This window comes from Ursus arctos, unplaced genomic scaffold (genome assembly GCF_023065955.2).
Source record: "Ursus arctos isolate Adak ecotype North America unplaced genomic scaffold, UrsArc2.0 scaffold_2, whole genome shotgun sequence".
Lineage (NCBI taxonomy): Eukaryota > Metazoa > Chordata > Mammalia > Carnivora > Ursidae > Ursus > Ursus arctos.
In genome coordinates, this window is record NW_026622874.1 from 25656429 (window position 1) to 25672016 (window position 15588).

Genomic DNA, 15588 nt, shown 5'->3' on the forward strand with positions numbered 1-15588 from the left:
CTATGAGCCTGATACTATTCATATCCCCCTTTTACAGATGACCTAGAACAAACTCATCCTGACTTATTCTGTGGAAGACTGTTGAGGACTGCAAAAGGAAACTTGGCATTGCAGAGAGAGGAAGACTCAGATACAAATGTAATCATCAGAAACAGACTCTAATTGTGCAGAATGCCTTGAGAGGCCGAGGAAAGTGAAGATGGAATGAAGGCAGCTTTTATCCTCATCCCGTCGTACCCTTTCTGTCTTAAACAGGTAAAAATGAACTCCTAAAACAAGGAATTCTCACAGAGCAGCAGTTTTGAGAAAATAAGTCCACATCTACAGCTCTCTTGCTATTTAGCTATATTCATTTAGCAGACATATTCAGCATGGGAGACTGATGGCTCTTTCCCCTCAGACTTGGCTGGTTCTTTCTGTTTGTTCTGTAAACATTTTTCTTTATTATTGAGGGAGATAAGTGTTTATATTATGAATCCACCCTGGACATCAACTATCTCTGAAAGGTATTGGGGTGGGGCTTTGGAAATTAGACCAGATATCTGCAGGGCATAGTATAAGCTTTGAAATACCTTCTGGAGCGGATATATTTTGAGTCCATGGCTCAGTTTCTTTTTTTTTTTTTTTTCAAAGATTTTATTTATTTATTCGACAGAGATAGAGACAGCCAGCGAGAGAGGGAACACAAGCAGGGGGAGTGGGAGGGGAAGAAGCAGGCTTATAGTGGAAGAGCGTGGGGGGCTCGATCCCATGTGGGGCTCGATCCCATAACACTGGGATCACGCCCTGAGCCGAAGGCAGACGCTTAACCGCTGTGCCACCCAGGCGTCCCCATGGCTCAGTTTCTTGATCATTCCTTGCTCTTTCAATAAGTTGTGCAATAAGCCAGAGAGACAAGCTATATTGTTTACAACCATAAAGTTTTGGGGGAAGTGGAGCGGGGTGAGGGCTGGGGACTTAGTGGTTGAGATTTTAGTCATTTATGCATGAAGAGGTCCTGGTACCAGTTTATACAGTATTTTAAGAAATTCTGGGGTGCAGAGTAGACTTAAAGATTCAGAGAGACAGAACAAGAGGATTTTAAGATATAATATCAAAAGGATCAGGAAATCTAACTCAATCTCTAGTCATGGACTCTTGTGAAAACAATAGCCTAGGGCAAATTTCTCACTGACATGAGAGACTACCATCACTCTCATAGTCTGCCAAATCCAGCCTCAAAAGCTAGCTAATACAGAAAACTTCCATAAGAGCAGAAGAGGAGGAGAATGCACTAAAGAGGGAAATGGGACTACAAAAGGAAGGGGGTGGCATGAAAATAGAAACTGGAAGGGAAATTTTATAGGAGAAGATGAAAAAAGGAAAAAAGGAGGGAATAGTAAATGTCGGTATAATACAACTAAGGAAGGAATCAATTATAGTCATTCAGCACTTAATTATAATTATATAATTGTATATATTTTTTTGTATTGTGTACATATTATTGTATATATATTACATATATCTGTATATGTATATAATTATATAATTATGTAACTATAATTAATTATAGTCATTTAGCATTTAACAAAGATTAAGTATTACTATATGTCAGCCATTGTGGAAATACAGAGATAAATAGAACATAGTTTCTACTCTCAAAGACCCACAGTCTGGTTGGGCAAATATATACCGAAAGATATAATGATAGCACTGTGTAATAAATGCCGTTACAGATAAATACACAAAATATCCTAGATATACAAAGAAGGGAGAGCAAGTAGCTCAGTCAGAGACAGGGTGGCGGGGGGTAGAAAATAAACAGATCATACTGAACTTCCTGACATTTACACATAGTCAAATTCTTCTTGTATTTATCTGAATTCCCCTTTATGAGAATTCTCCTTCTTCCTTTCTTATTCTGGCTAAGGTCTTCCAACTTCTACATTGTGATTTTGATTAAAATGATAATGATTCATTGAGTAACAGTATTAAGAAAGCTAGATACAATTCAAAATGTCTGGTGTTTTACCCACCTACACAAAAAGGCCACTGATAAGTTATTACAAAGGATATATGCTAACATCATTTTCTAAGTTAACGCAGCTAAATAGTTAAGGAGATGAAGTTTAATTTCTACTTTTAGAGGCTTGTGGATAATCACACTCTTTTGATTTTTATATTCTATTAATTTGAACCACTAGATCAAAGTTAAACACCTTAGGTAAGGTCACTACCAGGTCTCACTGTTAAATGGCAGTGGTTAAGAGTACAGATTATGGAACCAGACTGTCTGGGTCACGTTTCATCCCCATTACTTACTGGCTATGCATTTAACTCTTCTGAAATTAGGTTACCTCATTTATAAAATGTGGATTGATAGCAGCTTCAACCTCATGGTTATTAAAAGGATGAAATAAATTAACATGTAAAGATGTCCAGAACAGTGCATTATTAAATGAGAATACCTCTCTATTCTCACAGTAGAGACATGCATAAACATTTTACTATGAAACAAAGAAATTATTGGAAAAATCAATTTCCAAATTATACAGGAAAGGACTTTAATTTAAAAACTTTAAGTAGCTTTGAGGGCGCCTGGGTGACTCAGCTGGTTAAGTGCCCGACTCTTGGTTTCGGGTCAGGTCATGATCTTGGGGTCCTGGGATGGAGCCCCACATTGGGCTCTGTGGTCCACGTAGATTCTGCCTAGGACTCTCTTCCTCTGCCCCTTTCCCAATTCTTTCTCTCTCTCTCTAAAATAAATCAATAAATTTTTAAAAATATACTTAAAGTGGCCTTTTAGAAGAATAAATTGGTATTTTTGTTTAGAAAATCTGAGCCATTGCTTATGTTTCCCAACTGGATTTCCAATTAGGGCAAATACAGATCTGCAGAGATTTATGACCTAATTAATGCAAATAAACTGTACTAATTTGATATGTAAGTATCAAAATAAATTTCTAATAATAATTTAATAATTTTTTTTTTTAGTTTTTTGGGGGAGATATAGCATAGCATGTAAATTCCATAGATTCAAATTTCAATATGGATATAAATGGCATCCAGTGTCTACCACGATGGCTAAGTGATATGTGTTCTTTTCCACTAAAAATTAAAGAAAAAAAAAAAAGAAGGAAATGTACTTTTACTTTATGATGAGGCTTAAAAAAGAGAAACATAACTAGGGTGGAAATATTTTTGTTAATTCACTAGAAATAAGTCTTAGGTTAAGTTTTCTCAGTAAGATTTGAATTAAAATAAGTTAATAGGTCAATTAAAATTAAGATGCTCTATAAATAACATTTTTCCTATATAGAATTATTACAAATATAACAAACCACAATACTTCTTTGTGTATTTTGCTGCTTCTGATGGTGCATTTTACTATTCTCTTACTCCTTATTATATCATCACTGCCAACCTATTCCATCAATAAGGCCTCACTTATTAGCACACAGCTGATGCATCAATAAATGTCTACTCAACAGGGAATCATTCTGCTAATAAGACTAACTGGTCATGCATGAATCATAGCTTACTATTTAAACAGAGAAGGATGCACTGGGGAAATGCTCACTTTACACACAATATACACAACGATATTATTCTGTTATTGCAACGATACAACCATATTAACATCTGAGTTTCTGAGTCTTTCAAACCTCATTTCAAAATAACTTTATTGAGATTTCATAATAGTTGAAACAGGAAATAATAGGTATTTATAATCTTAAAGTTATTTCCTTGTAACCAGAAGAATACATTTTTATGCAAATACGTTTTACAACTCCACAAAATCTAGCAATAAAATGACAAATACTCTCAAGATAAAAAGGTAATCTAATATTTTTGTACTAACTGGATATGACTTATTTTTAGTATAAATAAAAAAAACTGGTTCAAAATTTTTCTTCTGTCATAAAAAATTCTTTAAAAAGCATGTTTTCTAAATGATGACAAAATGTATGAAAGGTGATTGCACACTTCTCAAAATACTCTTGCACATCTCAGTTGCACACTTAGACCCAAAGTTAGTCCTAGTGGTGCTAGACTTAATGGGAATGATTTGCTCTTTTATTTATTAATATTTAATGAAATTGGAGGAAAAGAGGGATATTCTCAATTTGTGATAAAAATCCTACTGGAAGGAACAAGAAATACAAATAAATGATAATCAACTTTGGGGGAAAAAAATCAAGTATATCTGGGTCATTTTCTTTTCCTGATTGCTATAAATACTTAACCTGTACTAGAATGTAAGTGGCTTTTTACTTGTGTGTTTTTTAATAGGAAAGCCATAATTTATGTCCTCAGAATTCAAAAATTTAGATATAGGGAATGTATTGCTAAGAACAACAACAAAAAAATTCTGCTAATCTTATTAAGGGTCATAAAAAGGAAAAAGAAGTTAAAACTACAATTCTCAAGGCAGTATGCTTTCTAAGGTAGAAAAAAAAAGTAAGACAATAAACAAAAATTCTGAAAGTATCAGCAGAGTCCAGTCAATTTAATCACTAATCTTCACTTTACTGTTAGTTGTCATTCACAACCTAAGAAATAATTACAGGAGAGCAATCCCAATAATTTTGAAAATAGAGTTGGTTTAACTCAGCAGTAAGCAGAAGCCCCTTCCCCAAGCTATCTTTACACTATCACAAAAAATACAGCAGCTATTTTTGCAAGAAATTCTATATTCTATTGCTGAGACTGTATGATTTTGAGATCATTAAGAAATAAGTAAAGTGGAAGAAGAAATGGAATTTATTATAAACAAGAATCAAAGTCAGTTTCTCAAATTAAAGCTGGCAATCTGGTAAGATATTCTTACCAATTTTAGAGGACTAATCATCTTTTGTAAAATAAAAATGGTTTACTACTACTATCAATTTACAGGAAAATAATAGTTTCACCACTTCTAAAAAAAAAAGGAAATTCAAAGAGTTCAACATCTTATCACGGCTGGTTAAATAATTTGTATTTAAAAATACTTAAATTGATCATGAATTAATTATTATTAATTTCCAAAATCATTTCAGTATCTTGACACTTCATACTCTTTTTGAGGAGGAAAAAAATGCATGAGTGCTTTTCCCAGGTCCACTGCACGGTACAATATAAGATGTACCAATTACACTATATTCTTTGCCCCTGGCTCTAGAGCACCACTCACACAGATGACAAAGTGAACCATGCCTTCTGGACTTGTACAATACAGCAGACAGGATTTCCTCCTGGAGGAAGCCAATGACCAATATACCACTAAAAATGGTAGACAATTTCTGGACTTACCAGCAGTTTAAGCAGCCAAAACCGGGACTTATAATAGAAAGTTTTGGTGGGGTTGATAAGAAAGAAAACCATAAATCCATAAAGGACAAGTGGATACACATATGTGGGGATGACACTAATCGGAGCAAAGAAGCATGCCAGAAGGCTCAGGCACCACAATATTCCAAGGAATCCAGCAATCTGACAAAGGGTGGGAAAGACAAAGAGAAAATTATATTTTTATTTTTACCATTACTCAGAAATATCTTCAATAAAACAAAGGTACGATAAATGTTTAGATATTATGTCAGTAATCTTCGTCAAGTAGAAGATGGATTTCAGTATCCACGAAACCAGCTATATAGCTAATGTGAAATAAACTCATAGGACTTTATGTCTTGCTTTGATTACCTCAAAAAGATGCTGATGAGACAAATTGCTTCTCGGATTAAGTTCGAAGATGAGCACATGATTCACTCCAGCCTGTCTCCAACCGTATGTGTTGATGCCCAGTAGAAAAAGGAATTCAATCAGAAGAAAGCCACCCCGATAGATTCTTATCAAGGGCCATATACTTCTATCTGTTTCAAGTTTAAATACAGCTGAAAAAATATCAATTGGTTAGTTACAAAATTCATGATGTCTCCTATAATTGTCTTCTTTCTTAATTCTCAATTATACAGTCCTTGGCATAAAAAGTTTTTATAAATAAACCTAAGCCTAGATCATCTCAAGAGAATGACAAACTTGCTTCCAGGTTCTTTCCTTTCTTCATTTCACTCTGCAAAATTTCACCAGAATAATTTTCCTAAAACTTGACTTTTGGCATGTTAGTCCACTGTTCCATTCGTTTCTTAGATTACAGAGAATCACAGTGAAACTGTTTAGAACCAAAAGATCAGTTCTGTCAGCTAAAGATTTCTGGCATGATATAACTTCCTTGGCTTTGTTCTCTCTGTTCTTCAACTGGTGGTAATAATACCTACCTCACAGAGTTGCTGTGAAAATTAAAAGACATAGTATACATGAAAGCAACTGAAAATAAAAGCAAGTGAACACTGTAATGTTATGTAAATGATAACAGTTAATATTTACAGAATGTTTCCTATGTGCTAAGGGTTGTTCTCTATTTTTACATATAATAATTCATTTAAACCTCACAATGGTTCTATGAGTTAGAAACTATTATCTCCCTTTGACTGGTGAGGAAATTAGAGCACAGAGGGCTGAGTAATTTGCTCAGGATTACCAAGCTAGTAGAGGGCAGAACCAGGATTTTAACTCAGACAGTTTTTCTCCAAAGCCCACAGTCTTAACCATTATATTCTATTGTCCATATCCCATACAAATGTTCAGTACCATTATTACTCTATAGTTCTCTAATAACTATAACGTTCAAACACCTTATCCCTGTAATTCAAGTTCTTCATCACGATCTGATCTCCAACTCACTTTTCCCAAACTTAACTCACAGTGCTCCTAAACATTAATTCTTATCTCTTGATAAATTTTATTAGTCTTTTCACAAGTTTGTTTTTCACATTTGCTTATGTTGTTCCCTGTACTTAAAATGGCCTTACACTTTCTTTCCACCAATTCAAATTCTACTTAATATTTAAGAGCGAAATCCTTAACTATTCATAAATTTATTGAATCAGTGTTTCATTTTGAGCCTACTATGTGCCAAATATTTCAATTTGGCTAAAGATTTCTCAGTTTTCTAAATAACTATAAAATTATTTATTAGATTCATGTGAAATTTAATCACATACTACCTTACACTTAATTTAAATAACTATTTATTAGTTAACTTTATATTCTCTATAGTACATAGCACATTTAATAATTTAAAAATAACAGGGTAGAAAAAGCCTTTGCTTTGGAGTCAAATACTATAGACCAGGTTTCAAATCCTAGCTACTCTAGGAAAAATTATTTTATTTTTCCACATCTCCATTTCATTATTGGTCAATGGTAATAATATCAATTCTCTTAAGTTTGTTAAGAAGATTAAACATGACCAAAGACTTCAAGATGTCAGAGTAGGAGACCTTAGTTTTGTTTGGTCCCAGAAATTCACCAGAAGAGCTATCAAATCATTCAGAACACCAAACTCAACCAGAGAGCTAAGAAAAGAACTGCTGCAATTCTACAAATAGAAAAGTGACTGCTTTCTGCAACAATGACAAGAAGGAAAAACTTACCTGAAAAAAGAGTACAAGAGGCAGTACTGACTGAGAGGGACCTAAGTAAGATGTCGGAATTAGAGATGAGAATAACAATTATAGAGACACTAGCTAGGCTTCAAAAAGCATAGAGGACACTAGAGAATCCCTTTCTGGGGAAATAAAAGAACTAAAATCTAATCAAGTCAAAAGCAAAAAGGCTATTAATGAGATGCAATAAAAAATGGAGGCTCTAACTGCTAGGATAAATGAGGCAGAAGAGAGAATTAGTGATACAGAAGACAAAAATGATGGAGAATAAAGAAGCTGAGAAAAAGAGATATAAACAACTACTGGATCACGAGGGGAGATTTCGAGACATAAGTGATACCATAAAGTGAAAAAATATTAGGACAATTGGGATCCCAGAAGAGGAAAGAGAGAGAGGGGCAGAAGATATATTGAAGCAAATTCTAGTGGAGAATTTCCCTAATTTGGGGAAGGAAATAGGCATCAAAATCCAGAAGGCACACAGAACGCCCCTCAAAATCAATAAAAATAGGTCAACACCCCGACATAAAATAGTGAAATCTGCAAATCTCAGAGACAAAGAGAAAATCCTGAAATAGCTCAGGACAAGAGATCTGTAACCTACAACGGCAGAAATGTTAGATTGGCATCAGACCTATCCACAGAGACCTGGAAAGCCAGAAAGGACAGGCATGATATATTCAGGGTGCTAAATAAGAAAAATATGCAGCCAAGAATACGTTATTCAGCTAGGATGTCATTCAAAACAGGAGAGATAAAAAGCTTCCAGGACAAACAGAAACTAAAACATTTTGTGATCACCAAACCACCGCCGCAAGAAATATTAAAAGGGGTCCTCTAAGCAAAGAGAGAGATCAAAAGTAACAGACCAGGGGCGCCTGGGTGGCACAGCGGTTAAGCGCCTGCCTTCGGCTCAGGGCGTGATCCCGGCGTTACGGGATCGAGCCCCACATCAGGCTCCTCTGCTATGAGCCTGCTTCTTCCTCTCCCACTCCCCCTGCTTGTGTTCCCTCTCTCACTGGCTGTCTCTATCTCTGTCAAATAAATAAATAAAATCTTTAAAAAAAAAAAAAAAAAAGTAACAGACCAGAAAGGAACAGAGACAATATACAGTAACAGTTACTTTACAGGTAAGACAATGGCACTAAATTCATATCTTTCAATAGTTACTCTGAATGGAAATGGGCTAAATGCACCAATCAAAAGACACAGGGTATCAGATTGGATAAAAAAGCAAGACTCATCGATATGCTGTCTGCAAAGGACTTATTTTAGACCCAAAGACACCTCCAGATTGAAAGCAAGGGGGTGGAAAACCATGTATCACGTTAATGGACATCAAAAGAAAGCTGGGGTAGCAATCCTTATATCAGACAAATTAGATTTTAAGCCAAAGACTGTAATAAGAGATGAAGAAGGACACTATATCATAATTAAAGGGTCTATCCAACAAAAAGATCTAACAATTGTAAATATTTATGCCCCAACATGGGAGCAGCCAAGTATACAAACTAATTAATAACAAAATTAAAAAAACACATTGGTAATAATACAATAACAGTAGGGGACTTCAACACCCCATTCATTGCAACGGACAGATCATCTAAGCCGAAGATCCATAAGGAAATAAGGGCTTTGAATGACACACTGGACCAGATGGACTTCACAGATATATTCAGAACATTCCATCCTAAGGCAACAGAATACACATTCTTCTCGAGTGAACATGGAACATCCTCCAGAACAGATCACCTACTGGTCGCAAGTCAGGTCTCAAGTGGTACCAAAAGACTGGAATAATTCCTAGCATATTTTCAGACCACAATGTTTTGAAACTTGAGCTCAATCACAAGAGGAAATTTGGAAAGAACTCAAATACATGGAAGCTAAAAAGTATCCTACTAAAGAATGAATGGGTCAACCAGGAAATTAAAGAAGAATTTTTAAAAATTCACAGAAGCGAATGAAAATGAAAACACAACTTTTCAAAACCTTTGGGACACCACAAAGGCAGTCCTAAGAGAGAAGTATTTAGCAATACAAGCCTTTCCTGAGAAACAAGAAATGTTTCAAATACACAACCTAACCTTATACCTAAAGGAGCTGGAGAAAGAACAGCAAATAAAGCCTAAACCAAGCAGGAGAAGAGAATTAATAAAGATTAGTGCAGAAATCAATGAAATAGAAACCAACAGAAGAGTAGAACATATCAACAAAACTATGAGCTGGTTCTTTGAAAGTATTAATAAGATCGATAAACCCATGGCCAGACTATCAAAAAGAAAAAGGGGAAGGACCCAAATAAGTAAAATCATGAATGAAAGAAGAGAAATCACAACCAACACCGAAGAAATACAAAAGATGATAAGAACATATTAGGAGCAACTATATGCCAACAGATTAGGCAATCCGGAAGAAATGGATGCATTCCTAGAGATGTATAAACTACCACAACTGAACCAGGAAGAAATAAAAAACCTGAACAGACCCATAACCAGCAAGGAAATTGAAACAGTAATAAAAAATCTCCCAACAAACAAGAGCCCAGGGCTGGATGGCTTCCCAGGGGAATTCTACCAAACATTTAATGAGGAATCAATAACTATTCTTCTTTTTTTTTTTTAAAGATTTTATTTATTTATTCGACAGAGATAGAGACAGCCAGCGAGAGAGGGAACACAAGCAGGGGGAGTGGGAGAGGAAGAAGCAGGCTCACAGCGGAGGAGCCCGATGTGGGGCTCGATCCCATAACGCCGGGATCACGCCCTGAGCCGAAGGCAGACGCTTAACCGCTGTGCCACCCAGGCGCCCCAATAACTATTCTTCTGAAGCTGTTTCAGGAAATAGAAATGGAAGGAAAACTTCCAAACTCTTTCTATGAGGCCACTATTACCTTGATTCCAAAACCAGACAAGGACCCCACCAAAAAGGAGATCAATATCTCTGATGAACATGGATGCAAAAATTCTCATCAAGAATCCAACAGTACTTTAAAAGGATTATTCACCACAACCAAGTGGGATTTATTCCTGGGCAGCAAGGGTGGTTCAACATTCGCTAATCAATCAATGTGATACACTACATTAATAAAAGAAAATGACAAGAACCATATGATCCTCTCAACAGATGCCAAAAAGCATTTGACAAAGGACAGCATCCTTTCTCAACTAAAACTCTTCACAGTGTAGGGATAGAAGGAACACACCTCAGTATCATAAAGGCCATATATGGAAAGCCCACAGCAAATATCTTTCTCCATGGTGATAAACTGAGAGCTTTTCCCTTAAGTTAGGAACGTGGCAGGGATGTCCCCTATCACCACTGCTGTTCAACATAGTACTGGAAGTCCTAGTCTCAGCAATCAGAAAAGAAAAAAGAAATAAAAGGCATCTGAATTGGCAAAGAAGAAGTCAAACTCTCACTCTTTGCAGATGACACAATACTCCATGTGGAAAACCCAAAATAGTCCACCCCAAAATTGCTAGAACACATACAGGAATTCAGCAAAGTGGCAGAATATAAAATCAATGCACAGTTAATTGCATTTCTATACACTAACAATGGAACAGAAGAAAGAGAAATTGAGGAGTCGATCCCATTTACAATTGCACCAAAAACCAAAAGATACCTAGGAATAAACCCAACCAAAGACGCAAAGGATCTGTATGCAGAAAACTATAAAACACTAATGAATGAAGTTGAGGGAGACACAAAGAAATGGAAAAACGTTCCATGCTCATGGATTGGAAGAAAAATATTCTTAAAATGTCTATGCTACCTAGAATAATCTACACATTCAATGCAATCCCTATCAAAATACAACCAACTTTTCTCACAGAGCTGGAACAAACAATCCTCAAATTTGTACGGGACCAGAAGAAACTCTGAATAGCCAAAGGAATGCTGAAAAAGAAAACCAAAACTGGTGGCATCACAATTTCAGACTTCAAACTGTATTACAAAGCTCTAATCATCAAGAGTATGGTACATGCACAAAAAGAGACACATAGATCAATGGAACAGAATAGAGAACCCAGAAATAGACCCTCAACTCTAGGGTCAACTAATTCTCAACAAAGCAGGAAAGAATATCCAATGGGAACAGGACAGTCTCTTCAACACATGGTATTGGGAAAATTGGACAGCCACATGCAAAAGAATGAAACTGGACCATTCCCTTATACCATACACAAAAATAGACTCAAAATGGATAAAAGACCTAAATGTGAGACAGGAATCCATCAAAATCCTAGAGGAGAACACAGTCAGCAACCTCTTTGACCTCAGCTGCAGCAACTTCTTCCCAGACACATTGCCAAAGGCAAGGGAAACAAAGGCAAAAATGAACTAATGGGACTTCATCAAGATAAAAAGCTTTTTGCACAGCAAAGGAAATAGTCGACAAAACCAAAAGACAACTGACAGAATGAGAGACATATCGATAAAGGGCTGGTATCCAAAATCTATAAAGAACTTATCAAACTCAACACCCAAAGAACAAATAATCCAGTCAAGAAATGGGCAGAAGACATGAACAGACATTTCTCCAAAGAAGTCATCCAAATGGCCAACAGACCAACGAGAAAATGCTCAACGTTACTTGGCATCAGGGAAATACAAATCAAAAACACAATGAGATACCACCTCACACCAGTCAGAATGGCTAAAATTAACAGCTCAGGAAACGACAGATGTTGGCGAGAATGTGGAGAAAGGGAACCCTCTTGCACTGTTGGTGGGAATGCAAGCTGGTGCAGCCACTTTGGAAAACAGTATGAAGTTTCCTCAAAAAGTTGAAATAGAGCTATGACTCAGCAACTGCACTACTAGGTATCTACCCCAAAGATACAAATGTAGTGATCCGAAGGGGCACCTGTACCCCAATGTCCATCAACAGATGAATGGATAAAGATGTGGTATATATATATATATATATATGTGTGTGTGTGTGTGTGTGTGTGTGTGTAGACATATGTATATAGACACATATATACACATATATACATGTCTATACACACACACACACAATGGAATACTACTCAGCCATCAAAAAATGAAATATTGCCATTTGTAATGATGTGGATGGAACTAGAGGGTGTTATGCTAAGCAAAATAAGTCAATCAGAGAAAGATAATTAACATATGATCTCACTCATGTGTGGAATTTAAGAAACAAAACAGAGGATCATCAAGGAAGGGAGGGAAAAATAAAGTTAAGATGGAATCAGAGAGGGAGAGAAACCAAAAGAGACTCTTTATTATAGGAAACAAACCGAGGATTGCTGGAGGGGAAGGGGGAAGGGGGGATGCGGTAACTTGGTGATGGGCATTAAGGAAGGCACATGATGTAATGAGCACAGAGTGTTATATAAGACTGATGAATCACTGAACTCTACCTCTGAAACTAATAATACACTATACGTTAATTAACTGTATTTAAATTTTAAAGATAACAATAAAGTTGAAATTGTTCTTAAAAAAAAGATTAAATGTGATCAACATATATTACACACCTAAAACAATGACGAGTATTAAGTATATATCAGTTTCTTTTTCCTTTTGCTTGAGGAAGACTCTTCATTAATTTAATAAATATTTATAAGATGCTTATTATACCTAATAGCATTCAAAAAGCTGGAGATTTAGTAATAAACAACAGAAAAAATATCTGTCATCTGGAAACTTCTGTATAATGTCAGATAGTGATAAGGGTTTTAAGGGAAAAAAAAGTAGGGAAAGGAAATGAAGAATGATGTTATTAGGTGCTATATTAGATAGGGTGGTTAAGAAGATCTCTCAGGAGATGACATTTGCAGAGATCTTTTTTTTTTTTTTTTTTTTTTTTTTAAAGATTTGATTATTTACTTTAGAGAGGCAGGGGGAAAGACGGAGGAAGAAACAGTCTTAGGTAGATTCTGTCCTGAGAGTGGAGCCCAACATGGGGCTTGATCCCATGACCCTGAGATCAGGATGTGAGCCAAAACTATGAGCTGGACGCTTACCAATTGCACCACTTAGATGCCCCAACATTTGCAGAGATCTTAAGGAGGCAGAGAATGAATCATGTGAATATATGGAAAAACAGGACTCCAAATAGATAAATACAAGAGACCCTAAGATAGGTCGAGCCTGGTGTTCCAGGAACAGGAAGAAGACGAAAGCCAGTATAACTGAAATAAATGAGAGGCAAAGCGGTAAAAAGTTAGCCAAGGGAAGATCAGGTAGGACTTTATAGTATTTTGTCAAGACTTACAGTTTTACTTCAATGTATGAAGCCAATGAAAGGTTTTACACACAAGTGACATGACCAATTAATAATTTTAAAGGGATATTTCAGCTGTTAAATGAAGAAGAGACCATAAAGGGTCAAATATGATAGCAAGATTAATTAGCAGATTATGAATAAAAAGCTATATACGGTTTTACATCCTGAATCCTAAGCAAAATCCATAGATACAACAGTCAGGAAACAAAATTATAAGCCTAGGTCCCAAAGAATGCACAATAAAACCACTGGAACTAATAAATTCAGCCAAGTTGCAGAGTACAAAATCAACACATGAAATTTAGTTGTCTTTGTACATACCAGCAATGAATACTCTGAAATGAAATTAAGAACAATTCCAATTACAATAGCAACCAAAAGAATAAAACATCTAGGAATTAATTTACTTAAGAAGGTGTAAGATGTACACATTAAAAACTACAAAACATTGCTGAAAGAAATCCCAATTTCATGGATTTACAAGACTTGATACTGTTAAGACAGCAATGCTCAAAGTGTTCTGCAGATTTATTACAATCCTTATCAAAATTCCAATGGCGTTTTATTGCAGAAATGGAAAAGTCGATCCTCAAATTCATATGGAATTGCTAGAGGCCCCAGATAGCCAAAATATCGTTGAAAAAGAATAGAGTTAGAGGATTCACCTTTTGTGGTTTCAAAATTTATTATAAAACACTGTGGTACTGGCATAAAAACAGACATACAGACAAATGGAATGCAAATGGGAGTTTAGCACTTAATCTATGTATCTATGGCCGACTGGTTTTCAACAAGCGTGCCAAGACCATTCAATGGAAAAGAATATTTTCTTCAACAAATGGTGCTGGGACAACTACATAGCCACATGCAAAAGAATGAAGTTGAACCCCTATCTCTCATCATGTGCAAAAATTAGTTCAAAGAAAGAAAAAAAATAGAGAAAGCAGGCTTTATCAAAATAAAAACTTTTGTGCATCAAAGGATATAATGAAGAAAGCGAAAAACAATCTATACAATGGGAGAAAATATTTCCAAATCATGTATCTTGGTAAGGGTCTAGTACCCAGAATATACAAAGAACTCCTGTAACTTAACAGTAAGAGGACAACTCAATTAAAAAATGAGCAAAGGACTTGGACATTTTTCCAAAGAAAATATACAAAGAGCCAACAAGCACATGAAAAGATGCTCAATACCATTAGTCATTAGGGAAATGCAAATCAAAACATTAACAAGATACCACTTCACACCCACTAGGATGGCTATAACTAAAAAAATAAATAAAAAGGAAAACCACGAAGTCCGTAAGGGTGTAAAGAAAATGGAACCCTCATAAATTGCTGGTGAAAATGAAAAATGGTGCAGCCTCTATGAAAAACAATTTGGTGGTGCCTCGAAGATTAAACACAGAATTAGCGCATAACTGAATGACTCCACTCCTAGGTATATATCCAAAAGAACTGAAACCAGGTACTCAAACAAATCCCTGAATATGCATGTTCACAGCAGGACAATACACATTAACTGAGGGTTAGAAACAACCCAGTATAGTATATGTTCAGTTTTGGTAGATACTGCCAAACAGTTCTCCAAAGTGCTATACCCATTTTCACTCATTCACTTTAATATCTTCATGGCATTTCATTGTACAGAGGTAACTTTATTTAGTTTTTTAAACAATTCCCAATTGATAGACATGTGAGTGTTTTCTAGGATTTTGTTACTATAAACAAAATGGCAGTGAATACACTTGTCTCATTCATGTCCTTGCATCTATATACAAGTATGTTTATAAGATAAATTTCTAGAAATAAAACTGCTTAACCAAAGTGCTTGCATTTAAAGTTTTACATATAC

At 35.6% G+C, this 15588-nt stretch overlaps 1 protein-coding gene across 2 annotated transcripts in view; it reads right to left on the minus strand.

The window, feature by feature from the left end:
• XPR1 (xenotropic and polytropic retrovirus receptor 1) overlaps positions 1-15588 on the minus strand; it is a 234089-nt gene that overhangs the window by 57924 nt on the left and 160577 nt on the right. For both annotated transcript variants that reach the window (XM_026509162.4, XM_048224959.2), the window contains 2 exons: positions 5662-5852; positions 5272-5451 (listed from right to left, as the gene is read on the minus strand). In XM_026509162.4, the coding sequence (XP_026364947.1) occupies positions 5272-5451; positions 5662-5852 (371 nt within the window). The remainder of the gene's footprint in view (positions 1-5271; positions 5452-5661; positions 5853-15588) is intronic.